General features: G+C 37.4%; 2 protein-coding genes across 4 annotated transcripts in view; both read left to right on the top strand.

Annotated features, from left to right (window-relative positions):
• Positions 1–1,802: 1,802 nt before the first annotated feature.
• Positions 1,803–9,013, top strand: TMEM71 (transmembrane protein 71; the record flags this gene model as incomplete). 3 transcript variants are annotated; one of them, XM_082752822.1, is made up of 10 exons in its annotated part: positions 1,803–1,894; positions 2,028–2,107; positions 3,482–3,540; positions 5,034–5,091; positions 5,740–5,952; positions 6,730–6,899; positions 7,408–7,587; positions 8,115–8,196; positions 8,704–8,753; positions 8,937–9,013. In XM_082752822.1, the coding sequence occupies exons 3-10, from the start codon at positions 3,486–3,488 to the stop codon at positions 9,011–9,013; spliced, it is 885 nt and encodes a 294-aa protein (XP_082608948.1). In that variant the 5' UTR covers positions 1,803–1,894; positions 2,028–2,107; positions 3,482–3,485. The 3 variants fall into 3 exon arrangements, with proteins under 3 accessions (XP_082608948.1, XP_082608950.1, XP_082608949.1); XM_082752824.1 differs by lacking the exon at positions 2,028–2,107 and having other exon boundaries at positions 1,806–1,894; positions 3,455–3,540; XM_082752823.1 differs by lacking the exon at positions 2,028–2,107 and having other exon boundaries at positions 1,817–1,894.
• An 11,397-nt stretch (positions 9,014–20,410) lies between these two features.
• Positions 20,411–26,587, top strand: part of DNAAF11 (dynein axonemal assembly factor 11) — a gene marked incomplete at its 5' end in the record, with an annotated part of 28,710 nt that continues 22,533 nt past the window's right edge. Inside the window, 2 exons of the mRNA XM_082755402.1 lie at positions 20,411–20,522; positions 22,398–22,565. Coding sequence (XP_082611528.1) covers positions 20,411–20,522; positions 22,398–22,565 — 280 coding nt within the window. The remainder of the gene's footprint in view (positions 20,523–22,397; positions 22,566–26,587) is intronic.

Here is a 26,587-nt window from a genome sequence, read left to right as displayed (position 1 = left end):
CAGCCCCAGTGTCCAGGTATGAAACCCACCCAGATGGGTCAACACCAGAGCATCTTTGGGACTGAGGGGTCTTGCTGCCTGGCAGCATGGGACATGGAAGGGGGTGCAAGGGGAGATCATTTGGGGATGGCACAAGATTTATTATGTGATTTTTAGGTGAGAGAAAAAAGGTGTGGAAAGGTACGGATTTAGGTGATTTGGGGAGGAAGAAATGTAGGAAAGTGCAATGGTAAAGATATTAGAAGATCTGTCTCATAGTAAACTCTCTGCTGGTCAGTATGCTGGTCTGACCATGCCCTGCGTTTGATCAGCACGGTCTGTTCTGTCTCCTTAATAAACTCTTTCTTCAAAAAGGGACTCGACTCTGTGTGCAGGTATATGGGGTGTGAGTATAGCAACAGCAACTGGGGAGACTGGGAGCCAGGGACTGCTACTGTGTAGACTGAGGGCCTGAACCCTGCAGGTGGAGGCCTCCCACGGGCTGTCAGACCCAGCGTGATGTGTTTTCTGCTGGCAGTATGTTTCATACTGTATTTGTAGTGTTGTCAAAGGTACAGTAAGGGTAGGAGAAGAGAAGAAATATATGTGGTACTTAGTGTTGTAATTTCTTGTTTCCTTCCTTTTGTGGGTTAAACTTGCAATGTATGCAACTGACCTGAAACTACTGCACTGAAACTACTGCACAGCGGACTGTTGGCATATTCATTTCCTTATAATTTATACTTACAAGGCTGAGATGCAGCTGGGGTGGGGTAGATATTTTGAGGAACAACAGGGAGGGCAATAAATAAGCTATATATAAACTTTTATGTGTTTATTTAAACCATAGGCTAGCACCTACCTGTAAAATATTCACCAGTGCACGAAGTACGTGCATCAAAAGCCTGTGGGATAGCGGCTTTCAGATATGAAAGCTACTGAGAATTCTCCATTACTTTGCTATCAGTGGAAATATTTTTCCTTCTCCAAAGAGAAAGCTGTCATTAAAGCACATCAGTCATACTTTACTAGATTTATGCTTTCTTTTTGTCAGTGATGCATGCACACATCAGGAGAGATGCATACCTGCATCTTTTGTCTGTTTTTCTGCAGATGAAGTTTTTTTTCCCTACAGCTGTGTAATTCATAGGTGTAGAGTAGTCTGGTTTAAATTACTTCTGCATGTAACAGTTCTGCAGCCAATCATTTTGATTGCCAGGACATCTTAGAAAATTCCCTTTTTCAAAGGAATTTATCTTAACATTACATGACCTATATTTACAATAATGTTTTTGACCATGGAACTTAAACAACTGTGAACTCTTACTAAATGCTTCTTCTGTACAATAACACTTTTGCAAAGTATCTTGTTACTGTGCATGGATTTTGTGGTAGTTGTCTCACTTTCCTACATCAAACAAAGCCTGTCAGGCTCACTGGCTCTTTCACTGGTCTGACTTGGTTATACCACTAAAGTTTTCTGAGTACGATAGAAAAGTAAAGCTGAAATTAAAATCTGTGCCACTTTGCTGTATGAGAAAAGGTTTTGTCTTTCTTCTCCATGTCAAAACTGGAAAGAAATGTTATTTATCATCCGTCTGCCTGTGTTTCACAACGATCTGCAAGTGTGTTCCCCCAGCTAATCTTAATCTTCAGTTTGCTCTTCAAAATGAATGCTTCTGGTGTGAGGCTACATTACAGGAAGCATGACCTCATTCTGCCTCTGTGCTGCTGATTGCACGGGCTGTTTTCAAAAGGAAACAAGGGACTTCATAGACCTGCCTTTCTGAAGACCCAGTGCCATTCTGCGCCAGGAAGCTGCAGAAAGAGCACCCTACACTTATGTCTCAGAGGCTCTGGTGTTGATGAGAAACTTTTTTGCATGCATTTGTTAATAGTGAAATGGATTTTCCAGGTTTGGAAGATTTTACAAATATTTATCTCTTAATACTTTTGTCAGCTGAGAAATAATTAAGCTTCAGAATCGTTTATATGCTGCTCTTCGGGAAGTTTTGTATTTTTCTGAATGTTTTTATCATTACTTGCAGGGAGAGAAGACTAAAATGCTCTTCAGTAATGACTGATTTGTGTGAACAAATAAAAATATTTTTGTAGACACTTATCTTTGGTAGGTACTATAGAATAAATCTGGTTGCCTGGACTTCAACTATTCTACTAGTTAGCTCTATATTTTGGTACATCCTAATGTAAATATTTACAGTGTAAACATGCACAAGGTCTTGCTGGCTATCAGTTCAGGACATAGTTGGTTTAAAGATTAATTTAATTTGGGGAGGGAAAGATTTGGTTTGCACAGTGACTTTTTCTTTATATTATGACACATGCTTGCAGGTGTTTTGAAATTCAAGGGGGTGTTGCCTTAAACTTCAATTTGGATTCTTGCCATAGTTTATTGCTATGTTCATCTTAGATTCACTTTTAGTGAATTTTCTTAAAGCTGTTGGCCTTTTCTCATGCTGTTAAAGGTTCTATATTGATGCTCATTTTGTGATTTACATATACTGCTGCTTAATTGTACAGTGGTGGTTCAAATGCTTTGTTTCGGCTTGCTTGTGTTGTTACTCTAGCTGCTCACACTGTTAATAGCCCACAAATGGAACTGAATATTAAATACAGCTAGGACTCTATGCAGCATTGTCTACAACATGATGCTTACGTGCTTTCTCCAGCATTGAGCTAATTATGACATTCAAGAGCCCTCTTCACCCATGCATAAGCCACAGATTTTCATGATAGTGAGTGGAGAAAAAATTTGTTGGACTCCCTTTTCCATGACTGTTTATAGAAGCTTGACATTATCATAAATTAAAATGGGTTAAAAGCAAATTACAACTGCTCAGAAAATGTTCTTTAAAAGAGAGAAAGTCATCGCCTCCCCAGTAATGTATTTACATGTGTATAGCTCTTACACTGTGTTATAAGCATATGTATACACTATATTTTACCTGAATTTTGCCTTCAGTACAAATTTTCAGTCCTGCAGAGCCATACCTCACATACCTCACAAATTTATGAAGTAATCCAAATTAGCAGCAGCGGAACTGTGGTTTGCTCTGCTGCTTTCTTCAGTTTGTGTCAAAGCTTTCTAATGACAGCACTATCCATATGTAAGCTACGATCCTTACAGTTGTTCTTTGTTAGTGGCTGCTACTCTGTGTTAGCATAAGTGAGAAAATCAAGTGCAATACAACCGTGATATGGCTATCAGTTGCTGGAAAGAAGTTTTGCTGTCAGATTATTAAAGAATTGTAATAGATTTAGTTGATGCAATTATTCCTTTTTATCCCTTTTCAAACACATTTGCCCTACAACCAATCAGTTTTGTCTTAGTGAGAATATTCAGTGGACTGTATTATAACTAATACTGTGATATATGTTCATGATGGTATCCTTCCTGATTTTAAAACAAAATAAAACAAAACATTCCTCTCTATCTTTTTAAACTCTTTAACAGATAATCTATATTACCTGTTATCCCAAGGTGTATGAACTTTTCCAAGATGTATGGAATATCACATGTTGCATCAACACCAAGAGCAAGTAAGTCTGTGCATATTTGCCTGTGTTTTTAATAAAAACAACCTGGTGTGGAGGGAATCCTGGGAGACTGACAAAATTTGGGATTTAGCCTTTTTTAGTCTACATCCAGGTCTACTAACCACCTGTTGATTTTTTTTCCTGTTTTTTTTTTTTTTTTTTTTAGTGTTCAGACACATTTCTTTATTTTTTTTAGTATAATATTTTTGCATAATTGAGTATCATGATTGTAAGCATGATTTTGCATAAAGTAAGAGAAGTTCTTTCAGATGCTGGTTGTGTGTGAAAAAGTAGGTCTACAACATGTAAGTCAGTAAAACACACATAACATTCATTTTGGGACATTTTGCTGTGTGACAATCTGACTGATGTTGCTTGACATCTTGTACCTCCACCAAGTTTCTACCAGTTGTCTCTCTGCAAGTTGTTTTTGCCAGGGTTAGAGCATAATTTTCCTCACAGTAAAGTGAAATGTGTTTTGTTTTTTTGTTTGTTTGTTTGTTTTGTTTTGTTTTGTTTTTTAATGTCAGAGAAACAGTATCTATGGGAGTAGGATAATAGGACTAATTTTTAAAAAATACCCCAGAAAGTTTTACTTCCCTCTTTGGCAACTCTGCTGGCTCCCAAGGCTCAGTATCCAGGCTGTGACTGACAACCCAGCTCCAAATGAGGGTAAACAACACTACCAAAGTAGGAACACTGACCTTAATGTCTTTCCCTTGCTTCAGCTCAAAATTGAACATTAAAAAAAGGAAGAAAAAATCCTCTTAGGTCTATCTTCTCTCATAGGTGAGTGACAGGCATTTAATAACAGTGTTGTAAGAATGATGCTCTAATGACACTTTTAGGGAAGGTTCTATAGGGAAAGGTCATATCTTTTATGATTCTATGTAACAACGGATATAAATTCTCCCTATGGATAACCATTGCTTGCATTTCATAAGATTGATTCTGGCAGCTGCTGAACATCTGGCAGTACTTTGCAAACTTCAGCTGTAATAATCCAGACAAATCCTATTTATTTCCTTAATTTTCTGCCACAGTATTATTGTCATTTTTTTTGGCCATGGTCTCTTTCCCCATGCCTGCTGTGCCATGTCTGCAAATTTTACCCAAAAAATGTGTTACAATGGTAATGGTGGCCCTTCCTTTCTACTCTGTAATGTGTACTATTTTCAGCATGAACCAGATTTCTGGGAAAATAACATTAAAATTACTAATAACCTGTACAAGTTTTTGATTATGGTTGTCTCTGATTCTATGTTGTCCTGGTTGACGTGATATTAAACAGTATTCCTGTAGTCACCTCATCTTTCCTATGCTAGTTTGTTGGTTTTTTTTTTTACCTCTTTCAACCACTCTCTTAATTAATTTTTCATTTTGTTTAACTTCTTTTATGATTTACACAAAGTACCTGTCAGTGACAACCTGTCAACTGTTTAAGCTGTCAGTGGATACGATAACAACTCCTTCTTACTTGGCCTTTGCCTCTGCAGGTTCAACAGCGTTTGATGGAGAACACGGACGCGGCCTCTCAGAACATACTTTGCGGAGGTATTGAGGAAAATTATACTTGTTTAATTTTGTTTTTATTTTGTTGGAGATTTTGTAAAATTCCCCTTGGCCACACGGAATTAAAGTGCTGATACTAATTTAATTACTAATTTAAAGAGACATTAGAAGTACTGCAATGGAGCATTAGAAGCAATAGCTTTGCAATTATGAGGTTTTAGAACACCTCCAGTCCACTTTCTTCCCCCCACTACTGAAATCATGCTCCCCCTCTGTCACATTCTGTATGGGATACTGAAACCTGCTGCTGAAGCCCATTTCAACCACTCAGTCAATACAATGTCTTCCTTTCCTTGCATGGATGTCACTGCATGGCCACTTGGAAAGTCAAGTTGTTGAGGAGAAAGGGCTCACCATAATTAATTAAAAAAAAAAAAAAAAAAAAAAAAAAAAAAAAAAAAAAAGAGTAATCTGAAGCTCTGGAAAACGCGAGGCAGTCACGCTGCAGTTGGCTGAAGCCTCCTAGGTCCAGAAGTAAAAGCATTATCTGCATATTTTAAATCCATCTCTCATTGCCAGCTCCCATTAACTGAGAGTTGATGGCATATGTAAATTTGCTATTATTAAATCATGCTTTTGCACTGTCTAGACATTCACTTAATTGGAGGTTTGGGTTTCTCTCCTTTTCAGTTATGCTTGTGCCTTTCTGGCTGATGACACTGCCTGCGGGTATTGTTCCACCGACCCTCTCAGAGGCTCCCTTTTCACATGTCGCCGCAGCCCCCGACTGCTTTCTAACGGTTATTACGTTTTGACAGAAGACAGTTTTCTGTCTGATGAAGAGGGCAACATAACACTGACACCATCCCAGACAAGTGTTACATACAAAGAGAACTTAGTTCGGTAAGTGAACTACATGCAGGTTTTACTCCAGGCTGGCAGTTGGCTCAACATCTCTGCGCTTATCTGGAGATACCTGCATGGCTGCCTACATTTTGGTTGGTTTAAGATTTCTTATTTTTTTCCTTTATTTATGTATATTAGTGTTGTTTGTTAATGGGAGTATCTAAATTGATCTAGTTTGCAGAGTGCAGTGATTAAAATCCTTTAATTTTCAGTCATAACTAATTTTACTACCCGAAAACCGTTCAGTGTACAGTTGCTATAATTGGAGTTGTGTGAAATAAAGAAAAATAAGGGTTACAACTGATTTTGCCAATGGGGTGTTATCATGATAAGGAATAAAATAATTAAAAAAAAAAAAATAATAAAAACGTCTGGTCCTAGCATTCCTCATTGGGAAGACTCCCTCTCAATTTCAGAAAAAGCATTGATCTAGGATGGGATATAAAATGCAGTCCAAAAAAGTACAAAGTACAGTGGATCTGGGGATCCAGGCTATACCACATGAAACTTATGGGGAGCATGAGAACACTGGGAGTACTATCGAAGTCTGTCAACAGTAGTATCATTTGGTACCACAATACCCAACATCACAGTAGCCCAATACATTACCATGCTGCTGATACATCCTTGGTGACATGCCCAGGGTCAACAACGGAGCTGGGAACCATATCCAAACCTGGTTCTTGCATCTCAGCTCTGCAAGCTTCAGAACTCTGTCCCTGTTCATTAAGACTAATTAATTCTATCCCTTGACAATGTGTCTTTTCTTTCTAGCATATTCAGGCGGAAGAAGAAAATCCGCCGCTCTCTTGCCAGCTTGTTCAGTCTCAGTGCCTCCAGCTCCTGGCTCAGCAGCACTGTCCTCAGCAATACAGAGTCCTCCCATGGGGATGATCCCTGGTCTGATGGATGCAGTAAACTAGAGGCCAGTCAGGCTGATATTGGTAAGCTCTGACCAGCTACAATATTATAGCCTATATTTTCTGGAAATTTCTTAGCTCCTCCTATAGGTTTTGTTTGGGTTGTCTCCCAAAATGTGCAGGTAAAGGTTAGATGAACAATGGAATTATAAGTGGTGAGTTGAGCTCTTGGCATTAAAGTTCATGGAATGTGAGTCCACAAAGACCTTTGTGTCAAAAGGACATTTTTAGACTGAGCTTGAATACAAAGACATCACCAGTGACATTTATCCCAGTGTAATTAATATCTGGCTCTGGCTGCTTTCACCTGGCACTTTTAATAACATCATTGTGTAATGCTCTATGCAGCCTTGTCTTTGCTCTGAATATTTTCTCTTGCATACATTGAACCTGCCAATTGCCTACTCCTAAGAATCTGAAAACCTCCCTATGATTAAGTATTGTGTGTGTGTGTGTGTGTATAAAATCTATTACCACAAATTCTCAAAGCTCATCTTTTGTGTGGTCTCATTTACATATGCACTTTTGGCAGGCGATTCAGACTTTTCCTCTGAATATGATAGCCATGTTCCGCAAGGGCAAACTCCAGCATCTCTTGGAGCTTCTCTCACCAAAGATGAGGAGTTTATTCAGCCTGGGAAACCATTTTGTGCTTCAGCGTCCTGCTCTCAATTCATAATAAATGCAAATGAAGAGACGTTGATCAAGGCAGGTATGTTACACTCTTATCCTAAGATACTGCATTTTTAGAGCGAACCAAAAATACACACATTAAAAATGTTGATATAGATCCTTGCAGAACAAAATTTATTCCAAAAACATGCATTTTAAATGACTCCTTAATAAAATCTTAAAATCAGTATTGTTCACTTCTCCCTGCTCACATCTTTTCCCCTCCTATTTTCAGTGACAAATGTAAAAAGAAAAAAGTGAAGAGGAAAATAGAGGAAAGGGCATGGGAATAAAAACTGAAAAGGGCAATTATTCCGAAACGCTTGCTTCCTGCAAGCATTGAAGGGCACAGTGTCTCTATGGTCGTGGGGGAAAAAGATTCCTGAGAGACACCCAGAGCATGAAAATTAGGTTTCTGCTTTGAATCACTCTAAGTGAACTCTTAAAAACAGAGAGAAACTGAAGAGACTGACCTTATGGGATGAAGACAGTCTTTGCAAACACCTCCTATCATGTATTTATTTTCCTGAAAACTGATGAGAATTATTTTCCATACTTTTGTTTTAGAAAAACAAAACAGCGCAGTGCGAAATGTTCTTGCTCAGATGGCTGCACTGGTCTTGTGTTTAATCATTTCAATATGTACAAGGTAATTCTTTTTTTTTGTTATTATGTGTTGCTTATGTTAATGATTACTCCATTTTACCTGGTTAATAAAAGATAAAATAAGGGTCTAGTTTTCAAAGTTAAATATATCTTACTGTGAAAATGTATTTTCACATGATAGCTGATGCAGACAAGCATCTCAGCTATGTAGGTATGCAACAAAATAAGAAATCTGTATGCAGATAAGGCACCTACTTTGTCAAGTGTGTTTGGACAAGGGTCATGGAAGCCTGAGAAGAATTAGAATGGATCCATGTCTTTCCAAATGACCAACATGGGTGTTTTTCTCAGTCAGAGAATGTTGAGATCTTTATTTCTAGGACATTATCCACAATAGCTTAAGTAACTTAAAGTTTCAAATTGCAGTTCACCTAGGATAGTTTTGTTGGTTCATCTGCAAGAACCTTCTGTTCTCCTCGCACCCAGTCTTCACCTCTGTTAATATGCGTTTCTTGCCTCTTTCTAAACTTTATGGGTATTATATTCTCAGGTATTTTCTGGGAGGATTGTCTGCCACTTTGTTGCTGATAATTTTAGTTTGTAAGTACAAACTTTCTTTCTACTTAACACATAATCTTTTACTAAGTCACATATGAGGACAAAAAAGTGTCCTTAGATGTAAATCTGTGGCTCTTATTGATGCTGATAAGAGCAATATGTGGGCATATGGGGACAGAATGTAGCCTTCAATCAATTACAGGATTTTGCATTTAAACTTCACAGTTCTTTTGTCCCAAGATGCTGCTCTGTCATCTTTTTTCGGTCTTGTCACATCTTTCAAAACAGCTAAGTTTTGGTAAGTAGCAATAACGTCATGTGATAAATAGAAAAATTTAGGAATTTTATATTGAGAGGAAGGAGAGATTCCTTCTGTTTTCATGTCAAAAGATAGAAGGCATGATATGAATTTTTTGATAGGGATTTGGCTTCTCCTGTTACTGATTTGTATTCACAGAAAATTTCCATTTATTTTGAAAAACTGACTTTTAATAATGTGCAATAAATTTTGTAACAGTTAACTGTTCACAGAAAAGGAAGACGAACCTAATACGCTATAATACGAACATGCAGAGACATGAACATAAGACATGCCCCACTAACCCAATGCACCATTAGGTTCAGCACAGAGCTTTGCCTTTGGCTCATACTTTAGTCTGATAAATGTTTTAGAAATATTAAATCTGATGAGTTGAAAAATGGTGCTAATGTGGCTCTGTTTCAGACTGCTTTATTTAAAAGTTTTGCACAGAGTTGTAGCTTCTAAATCCTTCTGGAGAAAAATACTTGCAGCATCATAGATCTGAATTACTTCTTCAGAATAGCTCATGCATAGGCCTCTGTGCTGCAAGCATATGTTTGATTTATGAATTATTATTCTTTCACTTTCTATGCAGCAGAAAATTCTTCTGAATGTGTCTAAAATGCTGCTAAGACTAAAAACATTTGGGCTTATCTGAATATGTGGTGAAAGTGAAGCTCAAAAGGACAATGTTTGTTTCTGATACTGTGTCAGAGTTCAATGTTTTAATGTATCCCAAGGGCAACAGGAAAAATCTGACAGATTTGCAGCATTTGAATTGAGTAAATGGGAAGCTAGGAAATAGGCAAAGCCTGGAGAGCGATATTGCAGTGATAGACTCAGATTTTGATCAACCAAGGGTCTTAGCACAACACCTCAAGTACCCAAGGATAGTATATTACACTTTGTCACTATGTCCTTATTCCAAATAAAATCAAGACCACCAAGTTAGGACTAGCATATTGCAAAGTACAGCTTTCAGACTTCCTGAATAGTTTAGTCCTGAGTCATAAACAAAGCTGTTCTCACAAGAGGCAAACAAACACACTCTGAGAGCTTTCCATTTACTGGGGTACAAAGAATACCTCTTTTACCCTCAACACAAAAGAAAAGATACCTGTTCAAACAAGTAATCCAACAGCATAAGGAAATGTGACAAACCAGAACCTACACAATATATTGAACATAACGAACTGTTGTTTGAATCAGGACATACAAAAACATACACATTTTATTTTTATTTCCCCCCCACAGGAACAAATGAAAAGCAGGAATATTGGTGAGTATATGTTTAAGTTTGAAGAATTCCACACATTTCTGGGAGAGCCCCATTATGAAACAGGGTTCAAGCACAACAGAAGAGTTCCCTGAGCTTTTCATTAAAAGCAGGTTTAGCTGTAGGACTTTTGCCAGTTTCCACAGTGAATTATTCCACTTTGCTGTCTAAAACGCCTATTTGATTTTATGTGGATGAAATATTTGTATTGTTTGACAATAGGTGTTAAGCTGTTAAACAGCCACTTTGCTTTATCCCAGGGAAGAAAAAAAAAAAAAAAAAAAAAAAGTATATATTTTTCAGTAGTGGGCAAAGTAAGTCCTCTTCAGTTTAAACTGAACAGTAGGGCCAGGTGCTGTACTACTCTAGTCTGGTACCACTGAACAAGTGAAGCAGCATAAACATTTGAAAAACCCGTATAGTTTCTTCTCTTCCTTAATAGTTTTCAGTCAAGTTTTATTCTCAGTCCCCAGTTTTTGTTTATCAAGCATTTCAAAGTCTTGGTATAGCTCTGAGCCCTTAAAACAGGAGCACTCACTTCCTTCTACTGTAAGTTGGCCATCCCAGTCCTGGTTCATTGTTTCTTTCATCTCTCTAAGTTGAAAAGACAAAAATGAAAAGAAGAACCTAAGTGGAGCTGTGCCCAGGAGCTGTGTTCCTTGTAGACTGGATAAAACAGCCTTGTTCATCAGTTCTTGGATGAGTGCAGCTCAGCTTCTGAGATCTAAGGGCAGCTGCACAGCTGCAGGTGCAACCTTGGAGTCATTCCTCAGAAAGAGGTTGTTCATCCTGAGAACAAAGCATTTTAGAACTGCGTGTAGGCACTTGATCACTTTGCAGAGTATGAAAGCCTATGATGAAAAATGCATACTGCTCATCCACAGCCAAGCAGTGGACACTAGATATGGCACTTCCTACAGTCAGTGGGACTATTTATCCATGGCTACAACACCAGAGGTTTAAAGCTTACTGATTTTGAAAGCCAGCATCAATATTAACCAAAGCAGGTACTACAGGATGGAATGGAGAACTTGGGACTTGTTTCCTAGCAGAAGTGAAATACAGGTTGGTCCAGGACACTGGAGACAGCATGCCAGCATTTCAAAACAAGCTCTTCTCCTGCCTTCCACAGGAACTTAAAGTCAGAGTGTTTACTTCTATATATTTCACTCTCAGTTCACTACCAGTTTTCATTTTTCTTCCTCCTGAAATTTGTTTTCCTCAGTATCAAACTACTAGATACCTCCTTGTGGCACTGTTACACATTTTCCCAAGGAAACAAACAAACAAAAACAAACAAACAACAACAACAACAACAAAATCAAGACAATCAGAATTATTGGTATTCTTCCTTTAGAATACAATTCATTTTAGCTTTATTTTTGTTCTGGTCAAACTACAGGTGATGCCATACTTCTTGGTGAACTTCTGCAAGCAGTAATGCAAAAAGATTGTGGTACCTCTAGTCTCAGGTCAAGGAAGTCCTGCGTAAGCATGAGTCTTACAAGCACTTTGATAGTAAACCAATGGTGAAAGTGTTTAGCAATCCCCATTAATTTTGCTTTTGGTAAATAGCTGATGTCTTCAAATACTTTATATGTATTAATTTCTTGTAATGACATGCTGTCAACAATAATTGGTTTGGATAATGAGTACATGTGGTAATATTTCAGAAGCATTATTGTATCATGTGTGCGCATTGTCTTTTGGCAGTTATACCTAGCACTGTAAAAAGAGAAAAAAGGAAGAAAGAAACATCACAAAAAGTATAAGTAAATGATGACAAATCAGTGCCCAATTATTAGAAGGAAGAGATTCTTCAGAAAACCAGCAGTCAGTATGTGGAAAAGCAATAATTGCTCTGAATTACCTGGGTTATAATACAAAACAAAACAAAGAAACAAAAACAAACAAACAAAAAACACCCTGCAGCTAGTAACTGTAATTTGGAAACATTGAGCCTTATTTTTCAACTTGTATCTTTGCTACCACAGAGACTATATTACACATGGATCCTGTGGGTAACCAAAAACTGCTGTCTTGTGACTCCAAGCTTTTAATAATCTGCTACTTTAAATATCTCCCTATATGCCAGTTTAGCTAGGACAGAATTCATTTCATCTTCCTGTGCAACAAAATGATGATAATGTGTAAGCGAGCACACTCTTGACCACCAAATCATTCTATAACTAGTGCTCCTTCTAGTCTACTTGTCCCCTGTTGTGCTAAAAGTGATGTTAGCACAGCCCCAGCTGGTAAATCAGATGTGAAATACTGGCTGTGGGAGAGCTAGGTCTGCTGACGGGATACAAACAGGCTGGCAGGCATAATGACTGGGATTTCAAAACTGCAACGAAAGCACATACACTAAAGGTTCTGGTGGAAAAAAGGATCTACAAAACTGAAACACCACTGTCTGTCCAATTCTATGTCCAAGCCAAGATCAAGCACATTATAGCCATATTTCTAGCATCAAAAATATAAAGAAATGAGTCAATGACGTAAAGTGTACTTACAGCAATTTAATATGTATGTTTCTCTTTCAAAGGGTAAATAAATATATGCTAGTAATATTTTGAAGCGAAGCATCAATAGCTCAACATTAAGAGCTCAAACAGGGAAATTTCACCCAAATTAGCAATTTATGATAGTAGTTTACATTTGCTCAGATCATTACATTGGTCTTACATGAAGGCAGACTATCCGATGTAACAAGACTTGGGTTTGCAGTTTCAATAAAAGGTGACAAGGGAATGTTCTTTTTCATAAAACTTGTTTAGTTGTAGTTAATGCACTTGAGTATTTTTGTCAGTATTATTCTGCTTTATTTTGTTAAACTATAGAGAGCACTGAGAGTGTCATAGTGTAATATTTATAAATATGCTGTGTTATCTATTTTATTGCTAGTTATACCAGATCCTTTACTAAACAATTTTTTATTTTTATTTTTAAAGAGGATTAAAAGATCTTTAGTATTTAAATAATTTCCTGGAAGAATAATCTGGAAGAATAATATCCTGTACTGAGACAAAAGTCTAAGACTGCAATTACTCTGCAGTTACAGAAGTGATACACTGAAAAGCAAGAAAGCTTAAATTCACTGTAAGCTAATTGGTCAACATACAACAGCAAGTTAAGAAGAAGCTGATTTAGCTTGCTAAAAGTTTGGTGTAATATGAATTGCTTTAATCTGTCTATGAAAAAATAAAAGCTGTAAATTGCGAGTGTTCTTATCAGGAGAGGGCGAAGCTCTGGAACAATTTTGTAATAGGAGTTCAAGGCTAAAAATAAGATGCGTGGGATCTGCTAAGAGATGCCCTCTGTGATATTCATTAACGTTGAATTAACTAAGTTCTCTTCAGTTACCAGACTGATTGCCTTTGACAGTTCCCTGCAGTATATTCCAATGGACAGGAAAGCAAACCTTATATTGTTTCCCTGAAAAGAAGCACAATACTGTGCTAAGTTCAATCCCATCAGAAGAAAAATTGAAGTCAAAATCTATCTGATGAAAAACTGAAGACAACATTTTCTAATCTAAATGATTAAATCTGGACTGTCAGATGTAATTAGTATTTGCAATTTCTGTTAACTAGGGAATAAAGCTTAGAATAATTTTGAACAGTAATTCTCATCAAGTAAAACCATTTGTTGGGCAGTGATTAACCAACACATCTACAAAGAGTGAGGATTCCTAGAATTTTCTTTCTGTCCTCAGTGATTAAAGTGATTAAACTCTTACTCAGTTCTAATATAGCACATTATATATATATATATATATATATATATATATAAAAGGAAATCGAAGAAGAAATTCAAGATAGAGATTTATAACTCCCTGTATATTATCTGATACCTTTCCTTACAATTATTTTTTATCATTATGACTTGTCTTATATTTCTTGGTGTGTTCAGCAGAATTTCAAGGTCATTCTTGATTATATATCACATAGTGCTTAATAGTGTGGATGTTCATGTTGAAGTGAACAGCAGCAAGCAGAATTATAATAGTTATGGAGTCCCTTAGCTTATAATGTTCCTAATGTGTGATCAAGTCTGTTTTTTCTCCTGGAAGTATTACAAATAGAACTCAAACCATATGGACTAAGATTAACATTTTGACTTAAATGGTATTGAATAAACCATGCTGATACAGGAAATAGGTATGGCCATTCAGCCTAGTTGTTTCTTTGTGTATTTTATTGTGAATTAGCTGCAGAGTTTTGTAAACATCTTTGTATATTTTAATATATTCTGAGTAAAACTGCTAGTTCATTTCATATTATTCTTTTTGTACAATTTCTTATGCTGCCTTTTGCTTGTCCTCTTTATCATTTACTTTTAAAGTTAAGTTGTTCTTGTTTACATTTTTCCTATATTTATGAGTGTCATCAGTACTGAAATTGTTTATTAGGAATTGCATATATTATGATTAATTTGTTATTTGCCTTTTCTGTCTTGCCCTGTAGGTTATGTGCTCTTTGGACAGGATTTATTGGTACTTTGGTATGAAAATGAAAGCCTAATTTCATTACAGTTAGTTACTAAGTAACTGTTAACACCATAGAATATAATGATAATGATAATAGTAACAACAAAACCAACAACCATAGAATCAAAGAATCATAGAATCACAGAATGTGTTGGGTTAGAAAGGACCTTAAAGATCATCTAATTCCAACCCTCTACCATGGACAGGGGTGCCACCCACTAGAGCAGGTTGCCCAGGGCCTCAATTAAACAAGAAATAAATAGAAAGACATAGTTCCAGATTCTGAGTGCGTATCAGTCAGTTGATTTCCATCTAAACTTCTGATTTGCAGAATTTTAGCAGCTAAAATTTATCCATGGACATCAATTCTCTAGGGCTATAGCACCTTACATGAGTATATTCTCATGAAGTGAGCACATATTCAAGATATTTCTGATGCACTGTGATGATAATGCTGTAAAGCTTATTTTGTTATGACACAGAATGATATTTTATATTGTACTGTTTTATGCATTTAACAAATAAACATGTAATGTATTAAAGCAGTAAAGTGAGTTTATCCAAGGAATGAATTCCAGATGGGACTCTTGTTCTTACTCAAGTCCATTCTCCTGTTTGTAATGTGGTTTATTACATTATTTGTGCCATGGACATTGTCTCATGCTAAGAATACAGATTTGCATTACTTGAAGCTCTTAGCACATAATTAGAGTAAAAAATAACTCATAAAATAATGAACACAATAAGTGCTGTAACCTCCAAATTACATTTTTAAAAATATGTACATTGTGTTAATGTCCTACAGATGGCAAATATTTTGTTGCATGAAGCATATAGTAAGAAGTAATCCTTGTTCTGAAGAGCCTGCAGTTTTAATGAAGACAAGAAAGTCCCCAGTGTGATTATCCTAGTTCAGCATCTAGAATTAACCCATGTGTGCTAAGTAACATAGTAGTCAAAAAAGCCAATGTTCTGTGCAGTTAAGCAATCCTTTCAGGTTATGGGATACAAAGTTGACCTCCACAACAAAGAAGCTCGGAGGCAGGAGGCATAAGAACAGTGCCAGAGCCCCATTAACAGAGACATGAGTCCTTGCCCCAACCCCTGCCGGGGCTGTCCCAGGAGAGCTTTGGTCCTGGGAACTGTGCATCATCAGAGCAATCTTCTCATTAAATCCCATTTCTAACTTCTGGTTGAAGGCTTCTCTATTGGTAAGCATATGTGTGTACGGGGAGTCCGAGTGCAGCAACTGGAGTGAGACCAGGGGTCACACGACAACTAGAGCAAATGAGGGTGCTCCAGCATCAGCAGGAGTCTCAAGGAAGACCAGCCAGCAAGAAATTGAAATGTCTCCCAGGAGCTGGGCATGCATGTGCGATTCTCTCTGAGAGCGAGATTCTGTGAGAGCTTCACTTGTGCATGGAGGAGTTGGCTCCCAGAGGGACCTGCTGGGTCCTCTGTGCCTGCTGGGAATATATGCTCAGCCTCACTATTGGTTGGACAGGGGGGCTGTAGCAGCCTTGCAGTGTCCCCTCTGTAAAACTGACAAAGTTGGCAACCCCCCAAAAAATTACAAGATAACTGCATTAATGGAACAGTAACAGAAAATCAAAATGAAAAACAATGTGGTATAGACAGAGGAAAGCATCTTCTGTAATTTTACCCTAACTCACAAAGTCACCTCTTTGGATCCATTTCTGCCTTATTTACTGGTGAGTTACTTCAGGATTTGAAATACCCTCAAGAAATCCACTTCAGCACTTCTACTTCCACAAAGATCTTGCTAGACCACCTCTTTGCAATCCCCCATTTCTATTTGCTGCTGTGCCCTGGCTTGCAGCTGGACTCCCACCCAGCCAATCTCTCATGCCTCCTCCCCAGCAGGACAGGAGGATAAAATAACATGAGAAAGCCTATGTAAGATAAAGACAGGGAGATCACTTACTATTTATTGTCAGCGGCAAAATAGATTCAAACTGGGCAAAGATGAATTTCTTGACAATTGAAATTCATTCATGTATAAGAAACAATGACAAAAAAAATCCATAGGTAGCATTTCAGAGCATGGTCATCTCCGGTTATTACTCTCATTTACAGGAAGACACACACCCATCTAGTGCTCAACATTTATTGATAACATAAGAAGATAGTAGAGCCCAGTTCTAGAGCTGCATAGATCTGCTCTGATATAGGGTATTTAACTAGCGTTCATATAGACAATTAAAATATTGAAAATGAAAGGAATTTAAGGACCCATCAGACCACCGAAAAAGTGAAAAAATTACTGTCTACATCAGCTTCAGGTAAAACAGGCCTCACCATTTCAGCAGTGGAAATAAAGGTGCTGGCCTGCTCAGTCACCAGCTGGGGCCTCCCAGGTGTGTCACCATCACACAGCCCAAAACCTAACCTAGCAATTCAGCACAGATTTGGCAGAGTTTTAATCACATCTGCATGTAATTCACTCTCCTCTCCTCTGCAAAGACAGACTTTCTGGTCCTAGGCTTATTAAGCAGTGAGCATCCTTTGATCTCTGCTGAAGCCGTTTAATTTTGCATAAAATGAGTATATTTTCATTGCCAAGAATGACTGAACTTGGATATTCTTTTCCTTAAATGAATACATGAACTTTAAAGCTTTTAATCCAAAGCAATATTAATTACTTAGACATATGGAACAAGGGGCACAGGAGACACTAAACTGTCCTGATATGATTTCTTCTTCCTACACCCATGTAGCTTGTAAAAGACTACTTGAGGTCTTCCTCCAGGGCACGAAGGTATTTATTCTGAATCTTTAGGCTCTGGATGAAGCTTGTATCTTGCTGCTTCCTTTCAGATCTAGCTTTAACCAGGTACTGAGAGTGCAGAAGCCAATGTGCTTTCCGAATATATCAGCTGGTATGTGAAGAGATAACTATTTAAAAAAAAAAATAAAATAAAAAATTGTTTACATGTTAAAAAAGGATTGAAATTTTGCAAATCCTGTTTTTCTTTAAGAGTAGAACTTGACCTGGCATTGATCAAACCATCTTAATTTTCTGCACAGAGATCATGAAATAAATGTTTCCCTTCACTATATTGCAATTGAATCCATTGCACATTTTAATTCCATTTCTTCAGAACTATCAGATAGACTCTCTGCAAAAGGATGAAAGAACAGGATTTCAGCATAACAAAATAATGGGTATTTCTGGGCAGTACAATGAAGACACAGTACTTAAAATATTGAACATAGCAAGAATGAGCTATCTCTTCTTGACATTGATTAGCTTGATTGTGAGTTGTACTCTCAAGTCAGAAATTAATAGTCCTAGTAAAAGGATCAGCTATAAAAGTCATCATTTGAAGGGGCCTTCAATTTAATACAAAATAAATGAGTAGATAGCAAAAGGCCTCGCCCCCAGCCTCATCTCTGTGGCTTTGTAGTGCGGGCTTGGGCCACAAGGTGGTGCCGTGCAACCAGCTCTGTCAGCATTTTTGTCCTCAGCGTGGGCTGGTGACTGCCACAGGCAGTTAGGACAAATACAGGGGGGTTGTAAAGTGCATAAACTATTTTGTGTCTCGTTATTGGCACAGAATTTATTAGTTTTAACTCAATGATACCTTCTTACTCCTATCCCCTAAACAGAAAGAACATTAGAAAGCTACACAGTGTTCCATATTTTAATGAATTACATCCTAGGTAAACGACTTAGTAAATCAACATTTCCAATAGATTCCCATGGTCTTTTTAAATTCTTATAAAATACGTGTGAATTTTCTGATAGTAGATGACCTTTAGGTTTGATTGAGCCTTGAAACACACAAACAACATCCCCAAACCCTTTATGGCACGCTTCCCAGTGGAACAGGGCAGCAGCCAGCATCTTCGGTGGAAGGGGGCAATCCCCAGCCCTGTGGGTGGCAGCCCCTGGCAGTGCTGAGGGGAGCAGGGCAGGAACCTGGCAACACCCTGGGGTGCGGGGACCACCCCTCGGGGACCCGGAGCCCCTCAGCCCGGAGCTGAGCTTGGGGGCACCCCGGCAGCCATGTCCCTCCAGGCCCCGTTGCCATGGCAGGGCAGCGGCGTCCTGTAATGGCGGCGGCGTGAAGCAGCGGGCAGCCATGGTGCGGAGTGAGTGTCACTGAGAGCCGCTTCGCTTCGCTTTCCTTCCCTTCCCTTCCCTCCCCAGGACCCCGTCCCTCCTCTCCACAACTTGACCCGCTCCCCAGCTCCCATATTTCCTCTCCCCATGCTTGCCACCCCTTCCCCACCACCTTCTCCATGCCCTGGCAGCCAGCCTCTCCCCACACTTCCCTCACTCTTATTTACCCAGCTGCATTAATTAGCTCCCTGGGAGTAACAACCCATATTATTTTACCAAGCACAGCACAGCCTTGTTCCCCTGAGAAGCCCAGCAGCTGCACAGCCCAGGCAGGGACCCCTCCATGTTAGGGATGTCCTGCTGCAAGGGGAGATGCTTGGCGGGATGGTTTGTGTTAGGAGTTAGAGCTGTAAGCCCGGTTTTTACCCTGTAATTACAAATTTGCCATTCTGCATTGAATTTTTTAAAATAATTTTTTAGGTAGAGGTAGCCAAAGCAAGTACTTTATCAGAGATGTAAAACAAAACAAAACAAAACAGAAGTGTTGAATAAGGTTAATATCTACCATACCGTTACTTACAAATCTGTAATCTTTTAGAGGTAAAGCAGTGTGACCTAAAAGACCGTGTGCTCATACATATCACTCAGGAAAAAAGCTACTGAGGAATCCCGTTCCTCTGTGATTTTCCCTGTGATCTATTTTGATTGTATACCATCACAGGACCGCCAGTCCCTTGCTGGGCTAAAATAATGCTTTGGAAAGCAAATCCTTATCTCTGCATGAAGTTGGCAGATGACTGCTTTGAGCAGGCACTGCCTGAAGGAGAATGGCTTCATCTCCTCAGCAGCATGGTATGAAATGAGTCTTAAAATAATGGTTGAATACTTCACTTCTCTGAAATGCCATTTTCCCACATTATTTCTTAATATAACTGCTTATTCTATCAATTTATTTAAAGCTTTCCTTTTTATCTGCTAAATCTTGAATAAAACAATTTCCAGAAGCCCAGCTGCAAGATCTTCAAGATCTGTTTTATCTCCTGTCTACTGATGCCCTCCCCTTAATTCCTCCTGTGTTCATGGGAATGTGAGAGTAGCTGTGATCTCTCAGGTCTCTGGTCCACTCTTCTGTTATAGCACACAGCAACATCAGATAATCTAGTTAACATACTTTTCATCAAAAACTGTTGTTGCAATGTGATTTGTCAGTGCCTGGAAAAAAATCAGATTAATTGTTTTCTCTTGCAAGTTTGTTTCCCTCATTCCTCTTAAACCCAGTAGGTAGCATACAAAATGTCAAACGTTCGCTCATTTCCCTACAGCAGCCCCAAAACAGGTCAATAAAGCCCCACTGTAGCTTCTATTGGGAATTATTGTCTCTACCTTACAAACCATCTGGTAATGAAAATTAGCATTTTTGCATAATCATTGCAACAATCAGTTCAAGTTTCTTTTCATCAGCAAATGGAAATCTGACTGTAATAAAACTGTCAAGAATAGTTCATATTAATTCCTTTTGTATAAAGAAGGGGCATAGAGCATAATGCTGTCTCCAAAGTGTAAGTCTGCAGATTGTGGAATATTGTTCTCTTGCTCAGAAATACCAGTTTGCACTGGAAATACGGTCACTAAAAGATCTGTTACTAAAAACATTTGTAAGTATTCTTACTTAAGAATGCTTCTTACTTAATAATACTTACTAAACATATTACTAAGTCATTATTTCTGTTATACCAGCATATTTGCAAAGTACTTTATTAGAAATGGTGATTTTTTTTTTCATATTTTCTGTGAAGACTAAATTATTTAGTCGTGGTTATTGCCATAGTTCTATTTTCTCTAATAACTTATTCAGGTTTAATCAGTAGCCTGTTGAAGAGAAGATGGTTGTTCAGATATAGGAAACCAACCCACAATGACTGAGAAATAAAAAGACACCTTTCCCAATATGCTTTGTATGCAGACAGGATCAACACTCCATCAGTATCAGTACCACTATTACATAATTCGGTTAATCAGACAAAACTTGGGTGAACAGATGGGAAATTTATTCCTGTTCATCTGAAAATAATATAACATACATATAAAGCCTGTTTCACACCTTTCCCAGAGGCTGTGGATTGACAAACTACACCGACATGCACATGTATAGACTGTATTGGTGTGTGGATTACCCAGCTTTTACCAGCCCAGACCACAAGAACACATGCAGCAATTCCAGGACCAGTAACAAAAACAGATGATTTGAGAAAATCTCCCTGATATAAAGAAGCAATTAAATATATCTTTCATTAATGCATGTCAGGACCAACTTCTTTTCATAGCATCATAGAATGGCTTGGGTTGGAAGGAACCTTAAAGATCACCTAGTTCCAAACCCCCCTGCCATGGGCAGAGCTGTCACCCACTAGATCAGGTTGCTTAGGGCCCCATCCTACCTGGTCTTGAACACCTCCAGGGATGTTTTCATAGATCTCTGCCTTTATTTATTTTATTTATTTATTTTTAAACTATTTTTCTTCGGAGAACTTTTGAAAGGCTTGCTAGGCTTCTTTAGGTTTTTGCAGCCATGAAAATACCTATGCTTATTTGATAAAATGCAATTTTTTAATCAGTACTTCACTGTAGTTCACTGCTTATCAAGGAGATGAGAATGCCAGTACTTTTTTGGTGCAAAATAAAAACATCTAGCTCAAGAGTGAGTACTGGTTCTCATAGAATTTCTTTACCTTCATTATACAGAGACTTTTCACTGTTTGAAAGATTGCCTGGCATTAAATATTAGTACATGAAAATCTTTAACCCCAGATTCTGGTGAGTTTCAGCCACTGAAACTCTTTCGCTTGCTTTTGATGAACTGTTAGTGCCTAATAAATACCCAGGATTAATTTCATCCCACCATAAACATTTATAAGCATGCATTAGTTATGGATTTGCCTCAAGCATGAAAAAAGTAGAAAATATCTGTCCGCTTTCAACATTGATCCTGCATATTTCTCAGCACACTGTGCTGGCAGAAGAATATGATGAGAGTGAAGCTATTTTACTTTTTTTTTTTTTTTTTTTTTTTTTTCCCCTGGTACCTCTGATGTGAACAAGTGTCACCAGGAAATAAAAGAGTATAAAACACTCCATTGCTTGTCTTCATGAATCACTTTGCAATCTAAGCTATGCCGAAAACAATGCACGATGGATTCATTTTTGCAAGGTTTGCATTACACTTTTACAAAAGACTCAGCAGTTTTTGTATGTATTTTTCTAAACGTTACAGGTGATGTGACTGTTTTACAAATCATGTTTACAGTGGCAGAGTGAGCTGAAGTTACTTGGCATTTGTTGTCTTTTGTAGCAGATTCTATTTTTGTTGCTGTTCATACTAGATATCTATTTTGTGTGGTGGAACAAAAGATTTTAACGATTCTCTAAGTTGTTCATAAACCAGGTGGAGAATATCTTGAAGGTCTTTTCCAACCTTAATGATTCTATGATTCTGTGATATATTTTCCAATGACTTCAAATATTTCTTTCAGTCACCGAAGATCTTGTTCGAAGACGTGCAGAACATAATAACTGTGAAATTTTTTCACTGGAAGAAATCTCTTTACATCAGCAAGAAATAGAAAAACTAGAATATCTTGACAAATGGTGTCGAGATTTGAAAATTCTCTATCTTCAGAATAATCTAATTCCCAAAATTGGTAAGTGTTTTCTGGATATGTTTCTTATTACATGGAATTGCATGCATAATCAGAAACAAAAATAAACAAACCAACAAAATAAATCTTTTGTATTATACTTTTTGGGAATGTGCAGTAAGTAACCACAGAACAGTTCTTTGTGAATCTGATCCTACAAGCTTTTCTTTCCCTGTTATGGAAGTAGATTTCTAAAAAGCTCAGAAATTTGTAAGATAAATTTTAAATGAAAAACATAGATAGTGCTGAGATACGAGATGTGAGATACACTCACTAGAATATGAGTGCAGAACACCTTTTTATTGATTTAAATCTCCTGTGTCAAGATACAACTCATATATCATGTTTTCATGGTATAAGACAGTTTAACAGTTCAAACGGAAAGATAGTTTAATGCATACCATGGACTGTGACATGAGAAGACTAGCTATCCTCATGCTTGCTTTTCAATTCAATTTTTATAAGGTAGCTTTTAACAGTAGCTTTTTTAACATTGAAATGATTTTCATTCATACACAATTATTGCTTTTGTGCATAAAGACAAGTTTTTACAGAGGAATCTCAATGATCTTCTTGTACCACAGGAGAAGATATAATTCCATATGATCTATGTTTTGTGGTGTTACGGTGTAGCTTTAAGTTTGCTAGGTACACAGAAAGACATGACATCAGGCCTTGGGCTGGAAAAGCTTAGATGCTACAGATACTGTGTAGGATAGGATAGGATAGGATAGGATAGGATAGGATAGGATAGGACAGGATAGGATAGGATAGGATAGGATAGGATAGGATAGGATAGGATAGGATAGGATAGGATAGGATAGGATAGGACTCCTTCAAAGATCATCTAGTCCAACTACCTGACCTCTTCAGAGCTAACCAAAGGTTAAAACATATTATTAAGGGCTTTATAAAGGCTGGAAAATCAGAAATGCTCAGGAATGATATTAGCATATTCTTTGAAGTTCCTTGAAAGGTAGAAAAAAATCTAAGGTTTTAGGATGAAATAATGTGCTTAGGATCTGTAGGCAATGGCTTTAAGTCCTTTCAACTCTGTCCTACCCTGAAGGGTCTTGTCAGGGATTTCCTAGGGAGTATTTGTATCAATAAAATCTGCATTTCTTAGAGAGGATAAATATTTTCTAAGAGAGAATACTTTTTTTTTTTTTTTTTTTTTAAAAAAAAAAACTTCTTTATGCTGATCTATTCCATCAAAATTGTACCAAAATAAGTTGTTTTTCTCACTGTTATTGTGTCCTTAAGGCAAAAGATTTCATCCCATTTTTTGTCAGCTGTCATTAAAGAAATACCTTAGGAGAAATGTACAGCCACAACTAAACTTCATGAGTCCTTGCTGAGAAATTAATTTCATCATCTGTTTGTGAATTACAAAACTCTCTCTCCAAGGTCTTAGTAAGCTAAGTGGTAGAATTCATGTCACCTAACTTTTAGACATTCATATCTTAGCCAGTCACTGTAGCCTCCCTTATGAAGAAAGAATATTTGAGCATGATTTAGTTCACTGGTTTTAGACAGCCAATTTAAGGTAAGACAAATTGCACCTTGAAGAACCTATTTCTCTTTATTGATTATAGAGGAGCCTAGACCAGTAGCTCAGCCGTAGACATGATCTGTGTGTGTTAGATGAATGCTTGAATTTTCTTGTTTGTCTCTGCAGGGAAAGTATGTACAACAGTTAATCAGTGCAGCTTGTAAATTAGACTGTGAGGTAAACTTTTTGACTTCATCAGATAGGTTTCCCAGTCAAATCTTCAAAAACTGTGGTGAATGGGGAAAATTCGGTGAACTGTATCATGAGTTACACTGTGTATTTTGTATCATAATTGTGTTTCAGTCACTTCTCAAATGACATTTGCATTTTCCAGTCGCTTTTGGGACAGCTGAAGTTTGTTTACTGCCCTATTCCCTCTTCATCTCCTTTGTGTATTCAAAGGAAGAAATGCTAGCTGTTCTGACAGAACAAACCCAGTCACTGTGGACCTGCACATTTCAATAGATCATGGTGAAAATAATACATTTTAGATCCTAGATTATAGAATGCTCCTATCCTTGGCTGAGAGCTGCCTGCTATCTTTTGTTTGGCCTGTACAGTCTAGTAGTGTTCTTGGCCTAGAACAGTCTAGTAGATTTAGATAAGTCATTTTAGGTATTCTGGTTACATCACGGTGATATTAAGGGTAAATTTGGGTCACTGTATTTTAAAAAAGAGAATCCTCACTCATTTATTTCTGTCAAATGGTCTTAATTGATCAGAGATTATTCCTGAAAATATTATCTACTAAATTTGTTCCTGCCTTGAAGCAAAACAATGTAGTACGTCCCCTTGTGCCCTGTGTACTACTCCATTTTAAACATTCTTCTCTCTGGCACATTTTCTATGATTAAAGCAACTTTCTAATTCTGTTCTCTTAGAATAAACATCAAGCAGTATTGCACTCCTTCCATGATTTACACTCTGAAAAAAAAAGTGCATTAAATAACATCAGGTGATGTTTAGATTTTACATAATGCTTTCCTGTAAAGAAAGCCCAAAACTAGTACAAAATTATATAAAAGAAAGCCTGAAATTAATGTAAATTGATTCTTACCTAACTAATATTTCAGAAACCAGGAAAGAAATTCTCCCATACAGCAACAGTAACAGCGCTGTGAATACTTTTGACACAAAGCGTGATCATCTCAGAGACCCTTGTGTCCTCATGGTTTGCCAGCACCATTTAGCTGGGTGAGCTAGGCCTCTCTGAAGAAGTAGGCAAACATTTAGGATCTTGACCCTTCAGCGTTGCAGATCTTGTGTTCCTCTGCAAATGGCTTTACCTTCCAGCTCCCAAGCCACTAGCCATCTATACAATCGTGTGACTTTTTCATTATTTACTTACCTCTATTGTGCCCCTGTAGTATATGAACTAACGTTACCTACTATGCCACTTCCACTCAGTACATGGACATATAGCACCACAAACCTTGAACAATGTATTATGGGAGGAAGAGCTGCAGTGAAGGACAGTGTGACTGGTGCAAACACAGCACTACCAAACTTTCTACTGTAGAAACATGAGCTCTGACGAATTAAACTGGTAGATAAATTTTGTATCCCAGAATGCTAGTGCATGCCTCAACGTTGTTTTTCACTTTTATGGCAAAAAAGCAGATTAGTTTGAAGTTGCTTATTATTGCACCATTACTTTTGTTACATTTGTGTGTTCATATATTCACTATGACACTAGTAAAAAAGTAAAAACACAAAAGATAGTAACTAACCCATAACTGTGGGCCATCCCACTCCTGCTTTCTCAACTGATCATGTATATTTGAAAATTCTGGTTGAAAATGACATTTTCACATCTAATTTCTTAATTTCCCCTTTACTTCCTAATATTAGAAATGTAAATAAATCTTAAGGTTGGTTTGTTTTTGTTGTTGTTGTTTTTTAAAACAATTTTCAGAAAAAGTCAGTTACCACAAAAATTCCAGAAGAAAAGGAAGTTTCCTAGACCACATTTGTGCCAGAATACCCCCTTACCATTTTATAGACAATGCATACATTGTGTACATTGCTTACATTGTGTAAGCAAGTCTGTGTTACATAAAAGAATAGTTCTAGGCTTTATTTCAAAACAGCATAAATTCTGCCAAATGTAATACAGTATGGATTTATTGATTATTTAAGTTTCTTGTATTAACCCTGTAGATAGAATATCTTTAAAAATTGAATATATACTAAAAATATACTAAAAATATATACCCAAAACCCACCAACGAGCTTTTCTATATAAGTGAGTGTAAAACTAAAATTTTATAAAGCTTGACAAAGTATGGTCTGAGCATTCATGACTTTCATGATGAAAGGAATATTTCACCATGCTTTTTGGCCAGTCCTCTTGCATTATATATCTGTGTTATAGAACTTTTGATAAAATGTGTTTATAGCCTTCCCTATTTGACTATACTATTTTCATTTCAATTTATGCTTTGCAGAGAATTTCTGTTTTAATCTTTTTATT

This window comes from Aythya marila (genome assembly GCF_965140915.1).
Source record: "Aythya marila genome assembly, chromosome: 2".
Classification (NCBI taxonomy): Eukaryota; Metazoa; Chordata; class Aves; order Anseriformes; family Anatidae; genus Aythya; species Aythya marila.
Note: the sequence above shows the minus strand (reverse complement) of the source record. Positions and strands in the feature narration are given on the sequence as shown.